This window comes from Macrobrachium nipponense, chromosome 23 (assembly GCF_015104395.2).
Source record: "Macrobrachium nipponense isolate FS-2020 chromosome 23, ASM1510439v2, whole genome shotgun sequence".
In the NCBI taxonomy this organism is placed as follows: Eukaryota; Metazoa; Arthropoda; class Malacostraca; order Decapoda; family Palaemonidae; genus Macrobrachium; species Macrobrachium nipponense.
The window spans coordinates 14,046,381-14,072,783 of NC_061090.1; the positions used below are offsets into that span (position 1 = coordinate 14,046,381).

At 37.8% G+C, this 26,403-nt stretch overlaps 1 protein-coding gene across 1 annotated transcript in view; it reads left to right on the top strand.

Annotated features, from left to right (window-relative positions):
* Window positions 1-24,301, top strand: part of LOC135198768 (androgen-induced gene 1 protein-like) — a 40,170-nt gene extending 15,869 nt beyond the window's left edge. Inside the window, 5 exon segments of the mRNA XM_064226684.1 lie at window positions 5,060-5,277; window positions 14,440-14,503; window positions 14,506-14,596; window positions 19,775-19,816; window positions 22,289-24,301. Of these exon segments, the coding sequence (XP_064082754.1) occupies window positions 5,060-5,277; window positions 14,440-14,503; window positions 14,506-14,596; window positions 19,775-19,806 (405 nt within the window). The 3' untranslated portion in view covers window positions 19,807-19,816; window positions 22,289-24,301.
* The last annotated feature ends 2,102 nt before the right edge of the window (window positions 24,302-26,403 follow it).

Genomic DNA, 26,403 nt, shown 5'->3' on the forward strand with positions numbered 1-26,403 from the left:
AACTGGAATTCACTCTGTCAATTAGGCATGGTGAGGCTGCTAGCGCAGACAAGGCTGCTGCTGAGGCATTCGTGACTGAGTTTGCCGAGTTCGTGGAGGCCGAAGGATACGTCGCTCAACAGATTTTCAATTGTGATGAAACGGGCCTCTTCTGGAAGAAGATGCCCAACAGGACATTTATCACCCAAGAAGAGAAGGCGCTCCCAGGCCACAAGCCAATGAAGGATAGGCTTACGCTTTGTTATGCTCAAACGCAAGTGGCGACTTGAAACTAAAGCCGCTACTTGTCTACCATTCAAATAACCGCGTGCCTTTAAGTCAGCACAACGTAAATAAGGCCAGACTGCCTGTAATGTTTGGAGGGCCAATACACAAGCATGGGTGACACGGAACTTGTTTATGGAGTGGATTGATGAAGTGTTTGCGCCGACCGTGAGTCAGTACCTAACAGAGAACAAGCTACCCCTGCGGTGCCTTCCTTTGATCATGGATAATGCCCCGGTCAACACCCTTCGTACTTGGCTGACTGCAGTGAACATGACTTCATTCAGTTCAAGTTCCTTCCACCCAACACGACCTCTGTTCTCCAGCCCATGGACCAACAAGTCATTAGCAATTTTAAGAAATTATATACGAAGGCGCTCTTCTCCAGATGCTTCCGTGTAACTGAAGAGACAAAATTAACCTTAAAAGAATTTTGGAAGAAGCACTTTAATGTTTTTCACTGCATAACCCTCATTGATAACGCATGGACTGAAGTTACGTACCGCACATTAAATTCTGCGTGGCGGAAACTTTGGCCCCAGTGCGTAACTGTCCGTGACTTTGAGGGCTTCGATGCAGAGATTGTGCAGAAATTGTGTCCATGGGCAACAGTATGGGTCTACAAGTCAACGACGAAGATGTTGAAGAATTGGTCGCTGAACATTCAGAAGATTTGACTGCGGACGAACTTGTTCAACTCCACAAAGAGCAGCAGGAGCAACTTGCTCGGGAGCAATCAACTGACGAAGAGGAGGCTGGGGAGGAAGTTACAGATGTCAGCAGTGATGTGATAAAAGCCGCATTGGAAAAGTGGAATGATGTCCAGTGCTTCCTTGATGAATTGTATCATACCGGACAAAATTGTTACGAACAGGATCGTGAATATGCTCAATGAAAATTTAATGAGCCATTTCAGAAAAGTTATGCAAGGAAGGAAAAGGCAACAGACATTGGATAAGTTTGTGATTAAACGTTCACCAAAAAAAACCTAGAAGAGTTGAATCTCCGGAACGAGATCTCCCCGACCTGGATGGGGGAGGGTCTCCTTCCGCACAATAACCTCCTCCCCACCCACCACCCTCCTCTTCTCTTGTCCGTCAAGCCAGAAGTCTCGCCAGTCATAGTAAGTGTTCACTTTACAAACGTTTTTATAGTGTTAGTTTTACCATTTTAAAATTATATTATTAGATATATTAAGGTTTTTTACACTGACTTTTACATTATCTGTGTAAAATAAGGCAAAATATACATATATATTGGTTCGTAGGGGTCGAGACCATAATTGAATATTATTCCCATTAAACCTTATGGGAAAATTAGCTCCGAGTCACGAAAACAATTTCGAACACGAACCAAGGTCTAGGAACGGATTGTGTTCGTGAGTCAAGGGTCTACTGTACAAACCTTTGCCTTACATGTAGTGTTCCCTGGCAACAAGCTGGAAATGGTCAAGAAGATTTTGTAACAGGGTGGTTGGTTGGGGACAAACAGGTGAGAGTGGTTGGGTGCCAGCCACTCACCTGTCAGTAACCTGCCTCTTTTTAGCTCTTGCTGAGACATCTCAGTTTTCTGTATGTCAGTGTTCTTGAGTAGTTTTTGTGAAGCCTGACATAATGTCTTTGTTATGTTTGTGTTCTATGATTGTTCAATATGTCATGGAGGGTTAGAACAACAAATTACAATAAATAATCTTTTTTTCTTTAGTAGTAGCCTGTATTGTGAACTTCAGGTCCTTATGTTATGAAGTGGTCATACACTTTATTAACCTTGTTTTTACAGTTTGGTTTTTTCTAGTATCAGAGAAGCAGGCAAGGTTCCCTATTTGCTCTTCCTGAGCTCACTTAATTTTGTAGTGAAACTTACCCTCTATCATTTGCTTTATCTGAGGCTACTTGGCATGCATTCAACAAGTGTAAAATTGAAAAATTCATTAACGAACACTCCCAATAGCCACTTCTGCTCTTTGGAAGGTGGGGGTAAGACAGTGAATATTTTGTTTGTCATTCTTCTCTAGTCAGCAAATAGTACAGCCAGCCATTTAGACAAGTGCTATGAATTTTGTTTGCTTTTCTTGGTTAACGATTGGATTGTCTGGATTGTGGTTTGTATTTGGCAATATGGATTTTCCTCAATCTTCCCTATCGAAATCTGTTAGAATTTGTAAGATAAGTGGTTTTAAGACCAGATTGGGTTAACTGACGTATATACACACAAAATATGCATAGATCATCAAGAGGTGAATTGAGATTCAGACAAGTTTTTTGTGATCACTGCAAGGATTAGTATGGAAGAGACAGAGAAGATGATAAACTGCCAAATTAGAAGAGGTATAGACTTAAGAGAGAGTAAAACACAAGTTTAGTCTTGAATTGAGGTCTTTATAAATCAACACCTGGTTAAGATAGAGATAAGTCTATAGTTTCTTCTTTTATGAATATAGATCCTTCTACACCCAAAATGTCAGCTCATGGTAGCAGGTTAGATTTGACTCAGTTAAATATAGTACGTATTGAATTTTGTTTAACAATACATATGAGAGTTTAGCATTGAATGTGTCTAGTGCATTGGCAGGGACAGTGTCAACTCGTTCCTTTGACCACTCCGCAGATACAAGCTTGCCTGTCACCTCAGAACCCCAACCAACATTCTTTTGTAGTCCAGGGTTTCCAGACAAGGACTAACATCCTAGGATATTCAAGAGTATGCCCTTTGTCTCCTGCCTTTGCTTTTTGGTCTTCCATGGGACAGTGTTAGGTCTAGCTCTTTGTGTTTCATGATATTATCTACATCTTGTGTTGACCCCATCTCCAGAGCTCATCCGAGCCATAAACTGATAGCAATCTGTATTTATTGCTGCTGAGCAATCTGTAGTGATTGCTGCTGTTGCACCTGCAGCCGTCGCTAACAGTCCGAGTCTGGAATTAGGTTATCAGGAGTAAGTGGGTGGGACAAGTTGTTGGCAAGGGGGAAGGTTTTTCTTCGAAACCTTCTGGCAGGTAGGGGGCATGGGCATCTGATATTTGTTTTCTAAGGCGATGGTCATCTCTCCATTGTTAATTGACAGGTTGCTCCATGTAAGGGTGGGGTTGTCTTGCCACAGTCGCTGTCAGTCCACATTGTCACTTTGCGCGCCTCTACTATTTTGCAATAGGCTATTCCAAGCTGGATGGCATTGATTCAGTTCACGATAGTGCATCTGCCATGGTGTTGCTGAACCTTCAAGTATTTGATGGTACAGTAGTGTTCAGCTATTGCTGATAGGTGATGCTGTTGTTGTGCTGACCCTGTGTCTGCTGTCTATGTGAAGGCGTGCACCAGGAGTTGTTGTTATGTTTGTAAGACAAGGTGTCATCCCTTGAGCATGTGGCAGAAGTGACTGATGGCTTTGTGAACTGCTAGGAGCTCCCTGTCTAAGGTAGAGTAGTACTTCTGTTCCGCTGTCATCAACTTCTTGCTGAAGAACAACAGTGGATGATGGACTGTCATCTGTGTCCTGCCGTCAAGTACGGCACCCATTGCTGTGTTACTCACATCCATTGTCCAAAGAGGGCACCTATGGGTAAGGGAAATATGTACCAGCAATCCTCGGTTATTGGCGATCTGGTTTTATGATATGTACTTGTCTGGTGCCAAAAATCCGCAATTTTCAGCACCAATAAGCTCTGATTTCCAGTTATTGTCACCAATAATAGAGTATTGGCACTGATGCATACCTAACAGAGCCTCCATTATTAACTGGTTATCAGTGATTTTCGCTTATCAAGGCATCAGAACAGAACCCTGCCGATAATCAGGGACCGCCTGTATTAGCACGTTACTATCTTAATCTTCTGACCAACTTGATTTTTTTGGTTTTCCTTGTAGGATTAGTAGATTGGACTCATAATTTTAGCAATATGTGTTAGGGATAAATCTGTGGTAATAGTTCATTAGTCCTGAAAATTCTTGTACTGCTTTAATTGCTTTGGTTTGGGGAATTTGTTGATAGCTTTTACTTTCTTTGGTAAGGGTTTAATGTCATCTGGACTTGATGTCCCAGAAATTCCACCGTTTTCTTTGCCCATTTGCATTTGTCTCCCTGGACCTTTCCCGGGTATTTTTATACATGGCAAGCTAAACCTGACACAGGACCCTATTAGCCTTCTCACCTCTTTGCTAGGCTGTATAGACAGGAATCATATCTCCCATGCGGATATACATAACTGGGAACACAATTCTAGGCAAATTTTGACTGTTCCTCCAGCCTTTGGCTAAGCAAGGTTTTATGGGACATTGCATAGATTCACAACTTCTCATGCATTTCAACCTTGGGAACTTAGCCAGTCAGTTCTGTGAGACAATTCTCCCACCTCAGAAGTTTCTTACATAAATGGAAATAGCATTTATTCTTCAAGGAACAAGTACTAAATTTGAAAGATAATTTTTAATTTTCCCAGGTATTCTTACCATAGCCAGTATATTATCCTACATCAACCAACTCTACATAATCCCTAATTTCCAGTGGAAAAAGTGATGGGTTACTGATATATGAGGGCATTGCCCTACCACTCGCCTGCTTGTCTTTAATGAACCACTTGTTACTAAGCTTAAACAGCTGTTTCCAGCTCATGCTTGGGAATAATCCTATATAAAAGACAGGTTTATATATCCATGAAAAATAAAAAATCACCTTAAAAGTTTTTATTTTATATTTTAATTGCACAATTGTTATTTTTATATTTTAGTAATTGCACAATGTATCTACTTTGTCCTAGTGTTATATCTTGTTCATCTCATACTGATTATCTTTTTCCAGTTTGTTACGGTATCTTTTTGGGGGATTTACAATATTGACAGAAACCTGATATTCCCGCCTATTTTTGACTCTTGGTTTCCCTCTTGGCTGAACCACAATATTCACACAACACCCTTAATTGGAGTTTCACTCGAACTTTACATGGTTCCTCACAGCTTCCCAAAACGTCAGACAGGGTTGTTTGCTGTAGCTCTATTTTATTTGACATATCTTGTCTGGTAAGTTGAAATTATTTTGTTTATACACTGTTAACAGATCTACAGTACTTTTGTTGGATATATCAGTTAGGGAAAAAATTTTGCATTTTACATATGTACCTTCTCATGAGTAGTAAAATACAGTATGGACTATATCTATGTTCCAAAAATGCAGATATGATTGCTTTTTTGTAAGTTTAGTATTCAGAAAGGAGAGACTAGCCAAATGTTTCAATATTTTAAAGAATTGTCGTTTTCTCACATAGCATTCATCTGCATTAGGGAAAAGCTTCCAACTAACTGTCACTAATGTCATTCAACATTTCTACTAGGAGGTCTGGTCATATTAAAAATTTCTATAAAAGGCCTGTGGAGGAAGGCTCTCCAAATAAAATAAGCTGTGTAACTATGAATATAAATTTATTTTAAACTGTATGTGTCCAAGAAATGTACAAACCTATTATTTTATTCATGCTGAATGCTACTCAGGTAAGAGAGATAATAGTAGTGTGACCCTTTCTTGCTAACTGCAGGTCCATGAAGTTGCTATTGTAATGTAATGAAATTTTCATAATTTATTTTACCATAGAGCAGGCTATATCTTGTTGAAGGTTCACACTTATTCCCAGATGAAAGATTAAGTGCTTGCAAGATTAGCTCTTCTATTCACTTTCCAAATTGGAAATCCATAATGTAGGTAACTTTCTGATTGTAGGAAAAGTATTTTATTTTTGAGACAACTCATGAGCAAGCTTCTTATGACTGTGATTTTTAAATATGGTATTCTTTACTTACTGCTCTAAGAGTTCATTAGCAATGCTAAGAATCATCTGTCTCTTAGAAAGTAACGCATAGGCAGTCCCTGGTTATCGGTAATCCAGTTTTATGGTGCTTGTCTAGCGACAAAAATCGGTGAGTTTTGGCTCTGAAATGGGCTGATTTATGTTTATTGGCACTGATAATCAGGTATTGGGGCCAATCCATATCTAACAGAGGCGCCGATGCCCAGTTATCTGTGCTGACATCTGGTTATTGGCACCGAAAGTAGCTGATTTTTTGGTTATCAGCAATTTTCACTTATTGTCATGCTGTCGGAACAGAACCCCTACCAATAACCAGGAATAACCAGCGACTGCCTGTATTTGAACCTGGTTGTAAGACAAGATGTACAGTATATGAATTAGGGTGTTCATGTCCCATCTGCAGTTTAGTACTCCTTTTTTTTTTTTTTTTTTTTTTTTTTTTACAAGTGGCATCCTTGTGCTCAAAACTGAAAGTTACTGTAAGCATCTGTCTTCCAGCAGCTTATTGGTTTGTCAATTGTGCATCTTGTAGCATCTGGTAGCAAAGGTAAACATTCCATAAATCAGATGTAATGACATAAACATTGCCATTATAAACCATGTGATTTCTGTATTGTAAATTTTGGATAAAATAAAGCTACTTTCATATTCTAAAAGTAAAAATTACATTTTTCCCATTTAGAATAAACAAATAATATATTTTATCTATACATAGTGCTCCCACCACTAGCTGGAAATGTACATTGAAACTTGGTAGGAGCTTGGCATTATATCTTTATTGTGTTTGTGTTTTGTGGTTATTCAGGATGTCAGGGATGCTACAACAACAAATTATAATTGCTTTTGTTTCTCCACCTGCAACCTGTATCATAGATGTGAGGTTCTCATGTTATGGATTATTCATGTAGTTTCTTAAACTTTTGATTTTTAATAATCTTGCCATGACTATAAGATTCTAGTTTCATATTAGAGAAACTGTGTTAGATAACCTCCACAAGAGTAGGACCAGTTCTGTTTCTGCCCTTCCTGCGCTTTCCTTCCTCGTGTCTCCCAGCCAAATATCTAGGGTGGTTTGGGTGTTTGAATTCTTCTTCTCTTGATTTATTTTTTAGGATTTATTGTATATGATCCCTTCTCCTGCAGAAGAGGCAGCAGTTTTTATTCCCTTCATTTGGACTGATAACCAGGAGGAGCTGCTGGAAGGGTCATTAAATTCATGACTGACGATCGGTAAGACATCCTTCATTGGCCAGTCTCTGAGGAGGCTGCGTCCATATGCATGTAGTCTCCTGTTTTTAGCGCTGAATTAGTTGGTGGAGTTCACTCTTTTCAGAGGCTTCCAAGAGGTTAGGAGAGGCTTTGTACTCTTCTACTCCTTCTGTTTTGTTCTCTTCCTTCTCTATGTCACATACATGTTCCTGGGGTGTACCAATTCGACCTGTTTGTATTTTCTGTCATCTCATCTTGGTCCAGGGACCACTGCAGGAGTGGCATTTTGGAATTTCTCCTCAGGGTTGGACCTTTAAGATTTCGTCAGTGACCAAGCTCTCGGGGCAATAGTTAGGCTAACACAATTCTTCACGACTGTCTGTCTAAAGAACCCATGTGAGAAGTTCTTCCAATGGCAATTTTTCATTTGAAAATTCTGTATTTTTCAAATTCTTTTATTTTTATTTTGGGGGTTTGGTTTGAAAGTTGGTTAAATAGGAGTAGTAAACATGGTTTTGTTTTCTCACTCTTTTTTGTCTTTTAGCTCCTCCCTTATGACATCTTTCCCTTTCATACCCCAGATATCATGGGAAGAGTGGATTTACCTTAGAGATTGCATCTCTGGGTTCTATGAAATTGTTTTGGTTGTCTACTGCTAAGGGATTCAGATTCAATGGAACGCTGTCTTTTGGCAATAACTTTTATCTAAGTATCGGATAAAGATGAAAGTTGGCAGGTGTATGTTTTGTAACCCTACCTAATTTTTGCAATTATTATTTAGTACCTAAGTTTAATAGTTTTGATATTTTTATAGTAAAAGGAAGTCACCGATGCCGGAACCGAGGCTCCTTCCGCAAAGAACGGTCTTTTTCAGACAGCCTCACTTAAGATGTTTTCACCGAGGACTATCCGCTCTTACCCTAACAGGCTTCAGCCTGTCAGGAAGCTCATCAGAGTGAAAGGGTTATCAAGACTAGCTGTAGAGACTATTGCAAAATGTAGACAACGGTCTTCTTGCAATTTCTACCAGGCCAAGTGGACAGTATTCTGCAGCTGATGTAGAAGGCATAACATCTTGTCTTCTCACACATCTGTGAGTCAGATCACATGTCGCAGATTTACTGCTCATTCTTCCTCTTTCCTAGAAGAGGAAGAACGAGCTCTTTGCCCCATGAGGGGCTTAAATTGTTACTTGGATAGGACTGAGAAATCAGAGGACCTTCAAGTAACCTCTGGTGCTCTGTGAAGAATCCTTCCCGACCCCTTGTTACCTAGGCATATTTACGTATTGGAGAGGACGTCTTGCCGTTGTTTAAGGTTAAGTCCATGAGATCAGAACAATCGCTATCTCATTAACTTTTAGACATAACTTGTCTGTCTCTAATATTTTACTGTCCAGTTATTGGAAGTGTAAATTGATTTTTGCAATGCATTATTTACAGGAAGTGAAAACAGTGTTTGAGAACTGCAGTACCCTGGGTCTGTTGTCAATGGCTGGCACGATATTGGGGAATGAAGCATAGGAAGTAGTGTTTCTGGTTTTGGGGGGGATTTCTGTGTCTTAGGATTCCCCCCCCATTTTTTTTTTTTATTAAAGTAACATTTTACAATTTAGGATAACAGAAATAAATATATTTGCCTTTTTTCTGAGAATACATTCTTAAACTAGTATAATAGCACAGTACAACAGTGTTGCACGAAATAATTTTCAGTGTTATTGTACCAGAATTCCAAAACAACAAAAATTGTTGTTATTGAAAATAAGCAGAAAAACTCCTGTGTTCAGGGGAACCAACTTCAGGATAACATATTTTAAATTTGTAATGAATTGTGCTGCCATAAGGATCCATTATTATCTGCATCCTTACTAAAAAATAAACACAACTGTTCAACAATTTCCTTGAGAAAAATGTGGTGTTTTAGGGAAAATTAATCTAGTTTCTAAAATATCCATAGGAAACACTTAACTTCTGGTGAAAGTGAAAAAATATTTGCATCTGAAATTCTGAACTTGTTTTTCAGAAAAGCAGGTATGAACTACTTTTTTACCAGAAGAAATACGCAAACAATTGCATGATGATGTCTTGATTAAAGCATATTGGAAATTTCTATTTATTGGAAAAAATCTTGTTCTTAAAATAATTTCTCAAAACACTAAATTCCCAGTGAAATGGATTCTTTCTTAGTCTTTTGCTTCTGAAATAACTTTTAAAAAAACAAAGACATTAATGCTACGGTCGCTTAACCGTGTTCTTATTTTTATTATGAACAATCTTGCTGCCTAGAAAGCTCTCTTAGATTTTATTAATGTGGGTGGGATGGACATTAGGGGCTACTACTGAGATGCTCATGTGTCACTCCCAGACTTAGTCATGTAACCTTCTCAGCCGGTCTGTTTCTTGATAGGACAGAGACGACTGTCATGCTGGCCCTTGTATCTTAGCAGCATATATCATCAAATATCTGATAATCTGAACATTTTGCAGTAAATCTTCTGTTTCTGGCTGTGCAGGAATAGCACAGCAATAAGTGGGAAATCCCAGGATTTTTGTAACTTGTCCTTGGCATTTTTTCAGTCGGTATCCTGGGACAGAAATACTAATAGGAAGCATTCCTTCTATCCTCTTATCTCTTCACCTTGATTTAGGGTGTCAAGTCTTGGGGGAGCCAGGGGTACCATGTACCTAGAGTACCCAGCAGTTTTTAGTGGATGTGTGGTGGTTTTTTATTTCAGTGTAGGTGACATCATCATCATCTGGTTGCTTTTTATTGTACGTAGTATTGCACCCAGGGCAAGGGCACTTATTGATGCTTTGCTAGCCACTGGATGTATCCTTCTTTGCAAAGCTCCCACCTAAGTAGAGGTGCTCCATTGCTATACGGCCACACCAATACATGTTAAGATGAGTACCAACCAGGGCCAGTTTCTTCCTGCAGAGCTCCCTTACTAGGTAAGGAAACAATAAGCAATGTATTAATGCTAGCAACTTTCAAGTTCCTTACCATTACTGAATGTTTTTGAGTAGAATAAGTACATGTATCCCACCTCTTATTTTCATGATAAGATAAAGTTTCATATACTAGTACTTACTACTAAGTATTTACAGAATCGGAGCCATTCCTCCCATCATGGACAAAATGGCACAAACGAATTGAGCCCTTCAGCTTTGTTGTTCTTATTGTTCCCTGAGAATTGGTGGGGTTAGTCACCTACACAAAAACAATAGAATGCTACCATGATTTTTTTAAAATTTAAGCTTCCATGCAAGTTGAACTAGAGCTATGTATAATTACTTGGTAAGTATATATGAAATTTAATTTTATAAAAATAACATATTTATCTGTTTTCTGATAACTGGTTAATGGAGGCTGTAACCCTTCGGGGAAGAACTCGAAATCCTCGAGTCTACGTGTGCCACAACCTTCTATAGTTAACATCCCGTTGGTAAACGGAGCAAAGTTTGCCACCCTCCAAGGATTACCAGGGTGGAACGGAGGGAGCGTGGACCCGTCAGGCATGCTCTGAGCTTGCACCAAGCTACTAGAGGGTGCCGGAACTGTCGACTCCTGTCTGAGACCTGCAATCAGGGAGTCCTGTGCACCTAACCTCTTAAACACCTCTTCCAACCTTGCTGCAACTGAGCTGACTAAGCTACCAAGGCTATTGACCTGATGTAGAATATTCGTATTGAACTGGTCTTGGGCAACTAAAGGAAGGCGGAAATCCTCCTGCCCCTCCTGCGGTACCTTATGAGGTATCCGATCCCTAGACGTTGAAGGAATGGGACTTCGTGGGGGCAAATAGGAAGAATTCCTTCATGAGACCTTGGATTTGAAGGTTTAGAGAAAGACTTCATTCTGGTTTAATATGTGTATGAACCTGTGGTGCCTGCCCAGGCCTTGGCTTTATCTCTGATCTGCCTTTAAGCAAGGTTTTTCCTGAAGGTTTTTTCTTTATTTTAGGAATCACAGAGAAGGAATGCGACCTGGTAGGGGGCAACCCTCCTGTGAAACCCATGAAGGAATTGGAAGTAGAGGGAGAGGAAGAATCAGAGTCACTCGAGGAAAGACCCCGGTGACCAACTAAGCTAGCCTCATTAACACTGTTACCTGTACCCATATCTAGTGTAACGGGCAAATCCTCAACACTTCAAGTGAGACTTCTTCCAAGCCAAGGTCCGGCAATTCTGCCTCTTGCTGTTCCATAACTGAGTCTTGGATTGATTTGATAATCGGTGCCGCTACTTTTGGATCAACGTATCCGGCAGATTTCCCGGCTGGGAAGATCAAAGTCGCCATATCTTGGGACAGAATATATGGCTTAGCCTTCCCTACGTTCCGTCCAAACCCTCCAACCCAGATCTTGAGGGTGGAGAGTGCAGCCTCCTTAATAGACTGCTCAGCCTGTAATGCAAGGAATGTGTCAATACTGTAAGTTCCTTGAACATTATGCTTATAATTGTTCAATTAATCAATGTAATTTAATTTAAAGAAATTTTATTGTTCATTTATTTAATTTCATTACATTTTATTTAATGTTTTTTTAAACTAAATTATTATTATTATTATTATTTTTTTTTTTTTTACAAGTAGTGTAATATAATTACATCACAATATACATAGAACAAGCAGTGCGGTAGCTTACACCGAAGAGGTAGCCTGTTGTACCAAGTCGTAGCAGGCATAGCAGTTTTCGTGATGCCAGACCACGGAATCAGAAAGCAACACTGCGCAAGGGGCGTGGCCCCGACAAACGTCATGGCCGCACTTGATCTTGCAGAGCAGCACTACAGCCGGCAGCCAGACACTGAGTGACCTGTAAGTGCAATAATATATAAGAACAATTGCACAAACTTATTAGGATACTTATAATATAAGTAATATATGCCGGAGCATTCCGGACTGAAAAATATAAAAAATATGTATATATTCATATATTTACGTCCCGGGGACTGTGTAAGAAATAAAACCACCCGGAGCGTATGACCGGAGTGGGGGGTACATGGAGTAACCCGGGACGGCCACATGAACTCGAAAGTTCCGTGGCAAAAGAAAATAAAAATAATGATAAAAAAATAATGAAAAACTAAAATAACAAATATTAATATGTCGCCTACCGGAAGAGTAACTCCCGTAAACATAACCCTCAACGACTACCGGAGAAGCCGGAATCTAAATCCGCCTTATGCGGAGAGGGAATGTTTTAGGCGGATGGATGTAAGCTCCGGGAGCTGAAAGAAGCAGAGCGCAACAAATCCACGGAAGCCGAGGCTGAATATGCAGTGCGACCATCAACTCCGGAGGCGGGTCGGCTAACAAGCGACACCCATCAACCTGAGGTCCTGGAGGACCTAGTACTCCCCCCCCCTCCGCTGATGGGAAACGGCCTCAGCGACAACCAGGGCGAGAGGAGCACCCAACTACTGGGCGGGGGCCCTACGTGAGGGGGTGGGAGGGAGGGCTGATGGGGAGACGATCACGTGACCAGCGTATTCCTCGTGAATAAAGGATCACGAGGAAAACGCAGGCATAGCCTATATAGGCTAGCCGACCGAACATCCAACATATAAATAGACAAAATAAATGAATTACTTAAAGCTAAAAGAAAATCATGCTTTAACAGGGGGGGCGATAATGAAAAATAAAATGTCGTAAAATATTATAAAACGCAATGAAGGCCACTCGATAACGGTGGGCGCAAAATGGAAAAAACCTACTTGCCTACTGAAACAAAAGAAAAAGAAAAACGGCAAGCTGACGAAAAGAAAAAAAGGGGAAATTTCTTGAATGAAATATACCAAACTTAAAAATAGATAAAAAAAGGGGGGGCGGGAACGGTGGAAATACTGCGAAGCACGTATCAAAGGAAATGTGTGCGAACGCAGACCCCCGTGAAAAACACGGAATTAACGAAAATAACAAAACATAAATGAAAACAAGATCGACAAAAATACTGCCACCCAAGACATAACTGAAATAACACAAGTTATGAGCACATATATATATAATGAAAAATCACAAGTTACGAGTAGGCAGGAAACCCACTTGAAACTGGTACAAAACAAGGGAACGACGAAATGGCGACTCGCCGCCGCTCGCTACGGAAAAGAGACGCCTAACAAAACCCTAAATAAAGGCAAAACGAAAGGCAAAATCACTCCCTAAATAATGAAAAGGGGCGAACCAGTACTTAACTTGGGTGAAGTGGCAGATTGACGATCAATAACAATAAAGAATAACGAAATCAAAGACAAAGAACAGATAGCTTAATTAAAGCGTTCAAACGCTGGGAGGCTATCGATAAGAATGTTGTCACAGACTCCTTCAACAGGGTAGCTGGGTGTGACCTATGGGTCGGCTCCCTGTATTTAGAGTCTTTTGATGAGGAAAAGGCTAGTTGAGGGGTTGCTGTGGTAGTGTTTAACACTCGCCCCCCCCAGTTTTATACCGACACCTTTTATTTAGGTGAGCGAGTCAGAGACTTCTGACATGTCCAATTTAGCATTCTCTGGTATTATAGCAATATTTTACTAGAAATAGTGCTAAAGAGGACACATTTCACGGAGCGACACGGCTTCCTCGCCCAGAAATAGATTTTTCCTACGTCAAAATCCCTTTTTGTTACCTTCGAATGAATACCATATTCACTGAAAGGTTGAATTTCAAGTTGGTGGATCCCTTGGGTTTTGTTTCATATGAATGGGTTCATCTTCTTAATAATAATAATAAATAAATAATAATAAAATCATAATAATAAATAATAATAATAAGAATGCTGAACTTCAGGTGATTTTAGTGCAGATTTTCCAGTAATTAAGGGATTCATTTGCTATCCATGAATAATTACTGTAGTGCTGTACAAGGATTATCTCATCAAATAAGTTGCAGTGTGAAAATGCATAATTTTCTTGATTAACAAAAAGTATAGATATTATTAAGATGTAACTCAGACTTGGATAATTCTTCAGCTTACTACATGATAAACTATTGATGTCATAATTGTAATAACTACAGAGATTTTTAACAATGTAGCTTCCTGCTAGATGTTGAAGAGGCAGTACCACTGAACTACTGAAATAAGCTAATGTTTTTATCACAAACTGTTTCTTTTTATGTCTTATGACTATACATACTACATTGTATTGTTTTCTTATTGAGTACACTATTTCAGGGTGTGTTATATTGCATATGCAAGTGGCCACTGGGTGTATCCAATTCTTGCACATTTACCAGTAGGAGGAAACGTGTAGTGTTTATATCATTAATGTCTGTTTTAGCAAGTAGTTTATTTTATATTCTTGGAGAAGGTATGAACAACAGAATATGGGGTGAGTACTGAAGTTATTTTCTTTTGTATGATTTATGTGATGTAAATCCATGAAGTGACAGTATCATATAATTCTTCACTACATGGTGAAACAAATTGTGAACTTTTTATTTTATTTTACTATTTCATTAACAACCCGCACTTGAGTGATCATGAATTGATTTTTGAAAACATCTGCTTTTTTATTAAAGTAAGTTGCAAGTAATTGCATAACTAAGAATTTGTAAGTACTGGTAGGTAGAATTTGAAAATCTGGGTTGCAATTCCTTTGTTTTGGTGCAAATCGGTACCCCACCCACAACTAGGGGATAGGTAAACAGCTCGGCAAAGAAGCTCAATTTGTTTGTACCGGCTTTCGATGAAGGTTGTGAGCTGCAGCTTTCTGTGAATTTGGATTTCATCGTTCGTCAAGTGTTTGGCAGTACCTTTGGTGAAGTACATACTCTGACTCTTTTGTCGTACCCTTTTGGCATTTATTAGCTAGTTAGACGTAATATACAGTACGTACTTTGACCATTTTAGAGCTTTTCGTCTGTTTATTTAGCTTTATCTAGTGATGTCTGGGTTGAGTGTCTGTTACTGCAGCAAAGGCTGCAATACACTGCTAACTTCAGGAAAGTATGACTTTCATTCTGTTTGTGTTAGATGTAGAGCTCAAGTTTGCTCTGTTGAATTGATGTAGAATAAGTTCATAGGCTGGGATGAAAGACAGTGGGGGGTGTTATCATCTTACTGTTCAAAGTTAGGGAAAGATAGGAAGCTTAACCCCTTCTTTACCGGGTGGGTGAGCAGAATGTAAACATTGCGTTCGCTGCCGATCCAAATCTCTCGCTAGTGTCCCTTGTACAAGGGACACTGGTGGTCGGTGAGAAAACTACAATCTTGAATAGAAATTCGGTCTTACAGAATGTTGGTATATCCACCTGGAACATGCACATAAAGTATTATCAAAATAGAACAGTAAATAAGCACGTAATAACAAAAAAAAGAGCAACAACTGAAGCGAAAGCCCCGCCGATAAATATGGAAATCGCAAATTTTATAGTATATCTCTCAAAAATTGGTCGATGTCACTTTTACGTTTTCTAAGATTAGTTTCATCACAGAAAACAACTTTAGGGGTATCAGGGGTATCTAAACTAATTTTTCAAGTTTCTTGTCCTCAGAAAAAATAGCTTTTTTGCTTTTTCTCTGGTTTGGTTTTTTATATATAAAGTTACTATAAGGCTTTATTTTTACCTTCATTTATCTGGTGTTCATATCTTTTATTTGTAAAATGTAATAAGTGAATAAATAAATAAATACAGTAAATGATGATGCAACTGGTTTTATACTTGGGTAGAAGTTATTACATTGTTTAACGCTTGTCTGGTTTTGTGATTTTTGTTGAGACGCAGTTCATCTGTCACCTACACACTACTATAAGCAGTAATAATATTTTTTTGGGTTCATCATACGTCTGGCATTGTGTCATACTGTTTATTTTGCTCCAAACTCTTCAAACCAAAATTACAGAATGATTGGAAGTCCCTATCTGAAAAGAGGAGTTTTGGTGGTACTTTTCATACCACCTTTATGCATCCGGGGCGGTGTAGTAGACTTGAATGGCGGTACCCGCCTACCTCCAAACAAACTTTCAGTAATGAAGAGGTTAAGGCTATTCCGCTAGGCTCAAAAATTTGTTAGCTAGCCAGGAATCTTCAGAAGTGCCTATTATTTCTGTTTTGTCCCCCAAACCCAGTCTCCTCTGTTCCACCTAATCCTGTTCCCGGCTCCCATGCTTCTGATCCCAGTACCATTGCCAATCTCAAGCGAAGTGTGAGCTACTAGCTAACTCTATGGGTCAGTTAAGTTTAGTCAACTGCATATGCTTCTCCAATAAAGAGAAAAGTAAAGTGTTAGTGGAGGAGCTGGCTGTCTGTTCTGCTGATTCTTCCAGGCAAAGGTCCCTGACATACTCCCCCGCACCACCTGAGAGAAGTTGTACCGGGGAAGCCAAGGGACGGTTGGTGGCGGTGGCCCCTTAGTTGCACCCGTCAGTGTTTCCAAGGTGCGAAGATAGCCATTGGAAAGGCGGTTTGGACAGTGCTCATCCTCTTTCTTTGAGCTCGGATGTGTCGAGCCTGGAGAAACGGCGCCGATGATGTGGTAGTGACTTTTCCAGACTACTGAAAAGGTCTGCAGTGGACTTTTCTTGTGCAACTCAGGTTCCGCCTGAGAAGGCTAAGGAGGCTAAACCTTCTTGTAGTTTCTGGGACAGCCCAGCAAAATTTACTTGGAAGATTCTCCTGGTAAATGTAAGGTAGAAGAATTTTTCCAGACATGTTGTGAGATGGAAACATCTGAGTGCAGTGTGCCCATCGGCGCCAGTGTTGTCTGTGGTTATTAATTCAACAACTGTATCAGTTCCCTTTTCTGTTACTTATCGCTGGTCAAAAACGAGTTAGTGTAAATTTTAATTTAGGTGTGTTGGAGAGTGATTTAACTCGCAAGCATCCAGTGATGCCAGGGTGCAATTTAGCCTCTGTTGTGACTCCAGTATGTGTAGTTTCTGAGCATATTTCGACTCTGGATCCCTGGATGGAGTATGAGCGCCCATTGATGCTAGAGCCATTGGCATATGAGCCTCCAGAGGCTCATATGCCTGGGCTCCCAGTGGGGCTCCCAGTAGCACCAGATTCTCTCACCTGCTCCTAAGCCTCCCTCGCAGCATCAGTTCCGCCTGTGGCTCCTTGTATTTTGTTTTCCTCCTTTTTCGGGCAGCAGCAACTGATGATCTTCATCTGTCTCCTGTGCCTCCTTCTGTTGATGGGCCTATGGAGCTCCTCTGCAATTTTTCTTGAAAAGTTATCCCAATTTCCTCTTCCCTCAGAACGTTGTTAATGGGATTGCCACGAGACTTGCAGAAGTCAACCCAGGATTTGCTCACGCGGTCCTCCAAGCGTTCCAGAGAGACAATGTCTTTTGTACCTAAGTATACTTCTCCCTTACAACAGTTCCCCTTTCATAGTGGAAACAGAGACAAGAACCCAACATGAGAGAAGTTGTCCTCCAAACTACCTCCCCTTTGAAATGAGAATAGTCCTTACCCATGCAGCAGTAGGCACCAGGCTCCCTCGTTTCTAGCAAGAATGGAGCAGAAGAGAAGCAGAGCAATAGGTGTTAGAGGTCCTAAGAGTAGGATACTATATTCCTTTCATTGACTAGCCACCCTTAGTCAAGCAGCCATCACATTGGCGGCGTACTGACTCGGCTCAAAGAAGTATTTTGCTCTGGCCGACAAGGTGTTTGCTCTTCTTCTGAAGGAAACCATCAAGAGAGTGGAAGACCCTCAGACCGAGGGCTTTTATAATCATCTTTTTGTGGTCCTGAAGTCATCAGGCGGTTGGAGGCCAGCGCTAGACATGATTGCACAGAATGTCTGTCTTGAAGACAAAGTGCAGAATGGAAACAAATCGTTAGATTTTTTTGCTTCCATCCTCAATGCACAGAGGGGACTGGATGGTCTCCATAGGCATGCAAGACATGTACTTCCACATCCTCATTCATCCGGATTCGAGGAAGTACCTGAGACTTATCTTCAAAAGCCAAGGCTTTCAGTTTCGGGCCCTATACTTCGGTCTAACAACGGCACCGCAAGTTATTCACTCATGTTCTGGCTCCTCTTGCGGGTTGGCTACTTCTGATGGGGCTCAATATCGCCCCTTATCTGGATGATTGACTTCTTCACTCTCCAACAATTAAGCTGCATGGGAGTCTACAGAAGACTTTGGAGCTAGCTCAAGAGCTGGGCCTTCTATCAACCTTCCAAAATCCCAACTAGTCTTGACTCAATGGATAATTTATTTGGGAATGACACTGGACTCTCCTTTTTTTGGCCTTCTCCCTCCCTGAAGAGGTAGTCATGTCTTCTCACTGTAGACAAGTTCCTATCTCTCCCAGAGTGCTCTGCCAGAGATTGGATGAGTCTTCTAGGAACCCTGTCTTCTATCGAGCAGTTCGTTTCGCTGTAAAGGCTTCACCTGAGGATCCTTCAGTTTTAGCTTTGGTCCCAGTGGAACAGAAGAAAGTTCTCAGAAGACTTCGTGTTCCTGATCTTGCTAGAGGTCAAACAGCATCTGCTTTGGTGGAGATCAGAGAAAAGACTATGGGAAGGGAAGTCCTTTTCCGCCTCTGAACCCAGAGCTCAACTTGTTTGCAGATGCTTCCAGCTTAGGTTGGGGAGCTCTGCTGGGCAACAAGGAAGTTTCAGGGACATGGAACTTGGCATAAAAGGCTTGGCACATCAACCTGAAAGAGCTGACAGCAATCAGTCTGGGATTACACGCTTTCGTTCCAGAAGTCTAAGGTCGCCTAGTGGCAGTAAACTCGGACAACACAACAGCCTTCTTGTACATCTGCGAGGCAGTGAGAATTTTCTCTCCCTCAAAAATGTCCCCACGTTCCTTGAGACAAATTCTTAGCAGATCACGTTTTGCCAGCCTAAATTGCTGTTTATATATTTTCTCAATACAGATTCATTATTTTCAAATTAATTGCCTTCATCTTGACCCCTCTGCTATGTCCTAGCCTCTTGGAGAACCACTTGCACATAGCACTTAGCTACAGGGAATGGAAAATTATTTTTTTCTTTAGATCCACAAAAAAGGTATTTGAAAAATAATTCTGTTTCAGTAAAATATTTTTTTCTATTAATGGGAATAGTTATGGGGTTATCTCATGTCTAATATTAGAGTATCTTCAATACTTAATGCTAACTCTTTTTGTTAAGGTGCTGTTACTATAGTGAAAGTTCAAACTTCTTTCATGTTCTCCGTCAGTAAATGCAAATAAAATGCTTTATTTTTTTTTTTGGAATGACACCAACTTTTAGTAATTTGTGTCTTCCATAAATACAGACTTACTTTATAAGGACATTCACATCCACCTCTAGCCTGCAAGTGTGTGTTTGTGTTACTAACACTGCTTTGTAAGTGACAGAGAATGTGCAGATTTTAAGGGTTAAGGAGCAGTTTGTGTTATTTGACCTACTAAGAACACTTTTAAGATATGCAACATTTTCTTTAAATTATTTCAGTTTTGCTTGGTTTGCATCTTATTTCTGTAAACTGTAAAAATTTTTCAGCATGACTAGTGTGTTTCTTTCCCTTCTGTTTATCTATTTTTTTTCTAATTACAGGTACTCAGATTAAAGCACATAAAATGGACTAATTCTTTTAAGGTAAGATGTTAGGTAGTAATTAATTTCTTTGTATTCTCTCATGATTTTGATAATGAACTTGTGTTGCTGTAGTATCATTAATTTAATTTAATTAATCACTGAATGTTAATACATGTATATCATTTTATAACTGTTGTAAGCTAGTACAATATGAAGCAAAGATATGTATCAAGAAATTACAATTATAAGCAGGATATGCAGCACTTTTCCTGTATAGAATCAGTGTGCAAATCATTTGAACAAAGAAGTATATCCTGTAATAGATAATCTGATTACAGTTTTCAGGATGGGATGGAACTTATCAAAGTTATGTGTAGTATTTTTAAACCTTTTTATACATTTATAAGTTTTTAATAGACATAGTTTTCTCTTTGCATAATGTCCTTAATCAGATGTAATATACAGCACATACATAAACACACACTTGTACATAGTATATATATATATATATATATATATATATATATATATATATATATATATATATATATATATATATAGTATAGTATATATATATATATATATGTATATGTATATGTATATGTATATGTATATGTATATGTATATAATATATATATATATATATATATATATATATATATATATATATATATATATATATATATATGTATATGTATATGTATATATATATATATATATATATATATATATATATATATATATATATATATATATATATAGATATATATATATATATATATATATATGTATATATATATATATATATATATATATATATATATATATATATATATATATGTATATATATATATATATATATGATATATATATATATATATATATATATATATATATATATATATATATATATATATATATATATGTATATATATACAGTGGTACCCCATTTCATGAACTTAAATCGTTCGAGGACGCTGTTCATGACTAAAAAAATTTGTAACCTGAATCAACTTTGATCATTTAAAATAATTTGTTTAAACCTCAGAAACGCTTTATTTTCTTTCCATTTTTTATGGTTTTCTGGCTCAAATTTATGCTTTACTTCACCGCGTCCAATAATATTTCATGTATTTCCATATTACTATTTTTAATATAAAATACAAACAGCAGTCAATATTTTGGTTTGGAAATCAGCTGAGGGGGATTGCAAGGTAAGTTTATTTTGCTGTATTGAACTCAAATTGGAGTGATTTTCTTGCTTCTAGTTAGTGTAAATGAATTTCTAGATGCTCTATTAATATGGAACAAGATTATTTTATGTTATATGAAGTATTTTCACTTGAATATGTAATCATTGTGAATGAAATTTAGTTATTTTTTTCGTTAGTAGATGGCATTGAGGGCATGTTTATTGCGAAAAAATCAGATTGCGTTTGATATTTTCACTTGATTTCATCAGAATACTATGAGCTTTACATATTTATCTTTTATCAGAGTGAAAACAGTAAAATGTGTCATTTCATGCCAAATAGTTTTGATTAAAACACATTTCTCTCAAGTTTTGTTTACAGTCGAGTTTGATGATACGATACTGAAGTTTGCGGGAGTTTCATTCATGTTACCAATGCACGATAGTAGTTGTTAGCAGATGAATGTTCTTTCCTCAGCTTCAGCTACAACTTGCAGCTTAAATTTAGCAGTACATTCCCTTGCCAATCTTTTCTCCATAGTGAATAAGAATATATATAGTAATATAAAAATATATCAGTCCTATTCTACTTAATGTCATTTGTAACATAACTATAGTAATTTTTTACTATGGTACGATGATTGAAATGCAAGCAAACTGCTGTTGTTATTGGATTTGATTGTTCATAGAAAATCAGCTGTTTCTGCCTGTATGCGTTTACACAAGTAATACAATATTCCTTTTTCAATTTACTATTTCTTCGATAAAAGAGTAAATAATTAACATTTAAAAGACTAAGTCAAAAAACATTTTAAGAAGAGTTTAGTGCTTCCAATGAACCATTTCTGGGGATGTTTGTGTGTTCGTGGCTTGAGGCACGGTTCACGAACTGAAACAAAAATTTTTTGAACATCTGTTAGTGAGCCGAGGTTAACCACTGTATGATTATATAATTATATAGTATATATAGATCATATAGATATTTAGAGCGATATATATATAGAATATATATATAATGAGTATATAGATTATATATATAGATATAGATAATGTGGTATATATAGAGAGAATATAGTAGATATATATAATACTATAGAAATATTATATATAGAGATATATAGATAATATATATGTTATAGATATGTATATATATATATATATATATATATATATATATAATATATATATATATATTATATATAATAATATATATATCGTATATGTGACTGTGAAATATATTGTGTTAAAACAGGATTCCATCTAATGAAAGTAGCTTATAAAAATGCCAAAATGTAGAAAGTAAATACTACTATATTTCAAAGCCCAAACTCTCTCTGCAGGTAGAGGATGAATGAGAAAAGTTACAGAAAAAGTGGTATTTATACCAAGAGGTCACAGGTTAGCGTTAAGTCACCCCAGTTGACAATTTCTCATTAATCTTCTTAATTGCTGGTTGGAGGAAGATTTTATCTATAGTATCTGAATTCCACACATCCTTTTAGATGTTTATTATGTTTCTTTCTTTAATCAAAGCTGATTCTACCATCTGGCTTTTCAACTGACAATAGCTGCTATGAATTATACATGAAAAATTCCAGTTTATTCTGTGATTATGGTTATTTATGGTTAAAAATAGCTGAGCTCTGTGGTCCATACCTAACTGCACACTTATGGTGCTTTAATCTGTGGGGGAGTGATTTTCCTTTAAAGCCCATGTAAAATTGATCGCAGTCAAAGCAAGGGATTTCATATACTACTCTTGTGTCTTTGGAGGTTGGCTTTTGTTGAATGTTAATCAGGGATTTGGCTAAAGTACTTGGATAGGTAAAAGCAAAGTGGTTAGAGTTTCAGAGTGTCTGTTAATTTCTTAATCCTGTCCAGGTGTGGAGTTTTGATTTTTATTTTGTTGTTTGGGAAATACTGGGTGAGTATTTACTATTTTTATGCAAAAAAAAATTAATATCAATATTATATAGTATACACATGTAAACAAGGAAAGATAATCTGATTTTAAAAATCATGTTACACATATTGTTTCTGGCTTAACACAGGTGTGTAATTAAAGATGCAGTTCTGCTGTCATTTATCGTTATCAGTAGCTTATCCATTCCATTTTTGTGAATACAATACGTACTAGTAAATATCCAAACCTCATGGTAGAAAATAATGTATTAAAACCAACAGTAAAATTAAGCATGAGCTTCATTTTACTGTTGGTTAATAATACATTATTGATAATACATTATTTTTAACAGCTGAAGCCCATTCGACTTATTTATGATAGTGTTTATTGAAAATAAAAATCTCAAGTAAGTATATTGGTTTGAGGTTGGCATCGTGAAACAGATTATGATCCCTCTTCTTTACATAATTTTGGTGTGGATTGAAGTACATTTTTTGATAATTGTTATTGGGACCACAAGTATTTTGGCCACACCCATTAAGTAGTAATGACACCTTTTCTAATGTATGTTGTCACAGTGCAGTACGTGTTCACCAGTACCATTGGACTGTTCAACTTATTGCTGTACCAAAAGTTTCATTACAATGCATGTACAATAAACCCACGACTTATTCTTGGATTATGTCCCTCAGGTAGCCAATAGAATAAATATAATTGTTAATATAAGGTTATATATTCAAATACTCATGTGGCCATTAGAGGAAGAACGTTATTTGTAGCTTGAATTACCTTACTCAAGGAAATCTGAGAGTTAGGGTATACCATGTGGTATAGTTATTGTATGTTAGTAGCAGATAGTCATTTTATATTTTTTTTAATAATTTTGTAAACTTATATTTTGTTTCCATTAAATTCTTGTATCCCTGACTTCTATATTTTACAAATTCTTTTCCAGTGTATTGAAACCAAAAGTACAGAGTGCCACATATATTCTGAAGTAATGGCTGATCTTTGTATGAATTCCAGTGGTTAGGATGCAGATCAAAAATGTCTATAGAGATGAAAAATTTTGGTGAAATTTACTACTTCATTGACAGTGGCAAAAAGCATAGCCATGTGAAAGAAATTCCTGCTAGTCCTATGTATACAGTACATTTAAAGTATTAAAATTCTATTACTGTCTTTAAACAATGTTAGCAACATCTGTTGTGTACTAGATGTAGTTCATGATTTCTTGACTTGATATTTGTATTGTAGTTTCTAATGTGTATACAATATTGTAGTTTCTAGTAGTATACACTGAAAAAAGTAGAGAGCATAAATATTAGATTTTAATAGGTTAAATCCTATGTGAAATATATATTATAAACATTGTTTCATAAGTAGAGTACAGTATCTGTAAATATTAGATTTTATTTGGTTAAATCCTTTGAAATACAGTACACTCTAACCTTTTGTTTAATTGTAAACCCATTACTTATAATCAAGCCACATTTTTAATCTTTGAATGTCCCAGACACTTCAGTTGCTATTTAAAAAACAAAAAAAGGGCAGCACTAGCCTTGCACATGCATCTGTCATTCCTTTGGTGAACTGCCTCACTTTTTGTGTCCATGATGCTGTGCATAATTCCCCAGATCTTAGCTGAACTCAGGATTTCCAAAAAGCTTTTAAATAATTTGTTCTGTTTGAGTATAATAGTAATGAATGAGTGATAGAATATTTTCGAGGGGAAAGTTACCCTTTGTCATTTAATATATCTGTGACTACTTGGCATGGGTTCAACAAGTGTTATCATTGAAATAATTGTTAATGAAAACTCCAGATAGTTACCCCCACTCTTTGGTGGGTGGGGTATAACAACAATCATTTTGGTTGTCGGTCTTCTCCTGTCGATGAATCCGGCTAGTTGTGTATGTAAGTGCTCTGAATTTTGGCTTGTTTTATTGATTAACAAATTGGATCATCTGGATTTTGGAATGTTTTTCTCATAATGGATTCTTCTTCTGAAATTTTCCTGTCAAAATCTGTTAGATTTTTTTGTGAAATATGAATTGATCACCGAGGGGTAAATTGTGATACATACAACCATTGCAATCATTGCAAGGATAGGTCTCTGGAAGAGATAGAGAAGCTGGTAAATTGCCAAATTGGAAGAGAGGACAGATTAGAAAAGAGTAAAGAGAACAGCTACTCTTGAATCTATGTCTTCTTTAGAATTAACACCTAATCAAGAAGATAGAGATAGGTCGATATATTCTTCTGTAATGCATATAGATTCTTTTACACCCAATAAGTCTGTTCAGGATAGTTAGGCTGGATTTAATGAAGTCAGATATTGATTCAGTTAAATCTAAAATTGAGTTTTTGCATAACTAATTTGAGTCTTTTGCATTGAATAATGTGTCTAGTGCGTTGGCAGGCAATGTCCCTTTGAGCAGTCCATAGATGGAGCCTTGTTTGTCACCTCAGAGGCTCCTGCTGACAGGCCCGGAAGTTGCAAGGTTTCCAGACGAGGACTTAACATCCCGGGATGTTCAGGGACTGCCCCCAGTCTCCTGTCTTTACTTCTCAGTCCTCTGTGGACAAATGTAGATTGTGCTTGCCTGTGGGCAGGCATGGTAGGGTTAAAAGTCTAGGCCTTTGTGTTTGACTCTGTTAACCCATGTTTATTCTAGTGATTCAATTGAGCTAGACAACCAATCGCGATCCGTAGTGAGTGCTGCCATTGCTCCTGCAGTCGTCTCTAGGAGTTCTGATTTCCATAGATAGGCATACACATCTAGTCTCCTGTCCTGTCATCAATGTTCCAAGTTTTAATTTCATCACTGTTGCAAATATGTCTGTATCTGAGCCTTTTGTGTCTTTTATTGGCTATCTTTCCAAAGCAAAGGCTAAGAGTTGAGAGTAGCAGTAGTGCAAGTAGACTTGTCTGTAAAGTCCTGTGTAAAGGGCTTGACTTGCGTGATGCTCAAAATGAATACGAAGAAGAGGAAGGAAAAAGAGAAAACAAATACTATGGAAATTAAATAAATTAGAGGAAAGATCAAACTATCATATGAACATTTTCTCATAATTATCGAAGCAGCACATGAAGATGGAACACTAAAGAAAATACCGGAGAATAAATCAACCCAAATCGAGGGAGAGTCAGCACCTTGTGGACATTGCTCTGATGAAGTTGGCGATGAAGGAACTTGCCGTGAAATATGTGATACAGAAATACTCTGAACTTACACGAGGTTTTGGATGGACGACAGAGTGACTCATGGTGAGTAACAATATTACACCAACAGAAAAAAATGCCCTGAAGAAAGACAATAGAGGAGGAGAAACAGAAGTAGAAGCACCTGCAGGAAGCCAAGCCCCTACAAGAGAAAGACGCCCTGGACAAAGGACCATAAGAAGAGCAGCTATCACCATCAGGAGACAGCAGTCCCAGCTCCAGTTCCATCTGAATAGAGCTTTCCTGGCCTCTCAGGCAAATGAGCCAATCAGAGGCCAGCAATCTGAACACTAAACCGACCTTATTTTTCATTGGCTCCCACATGC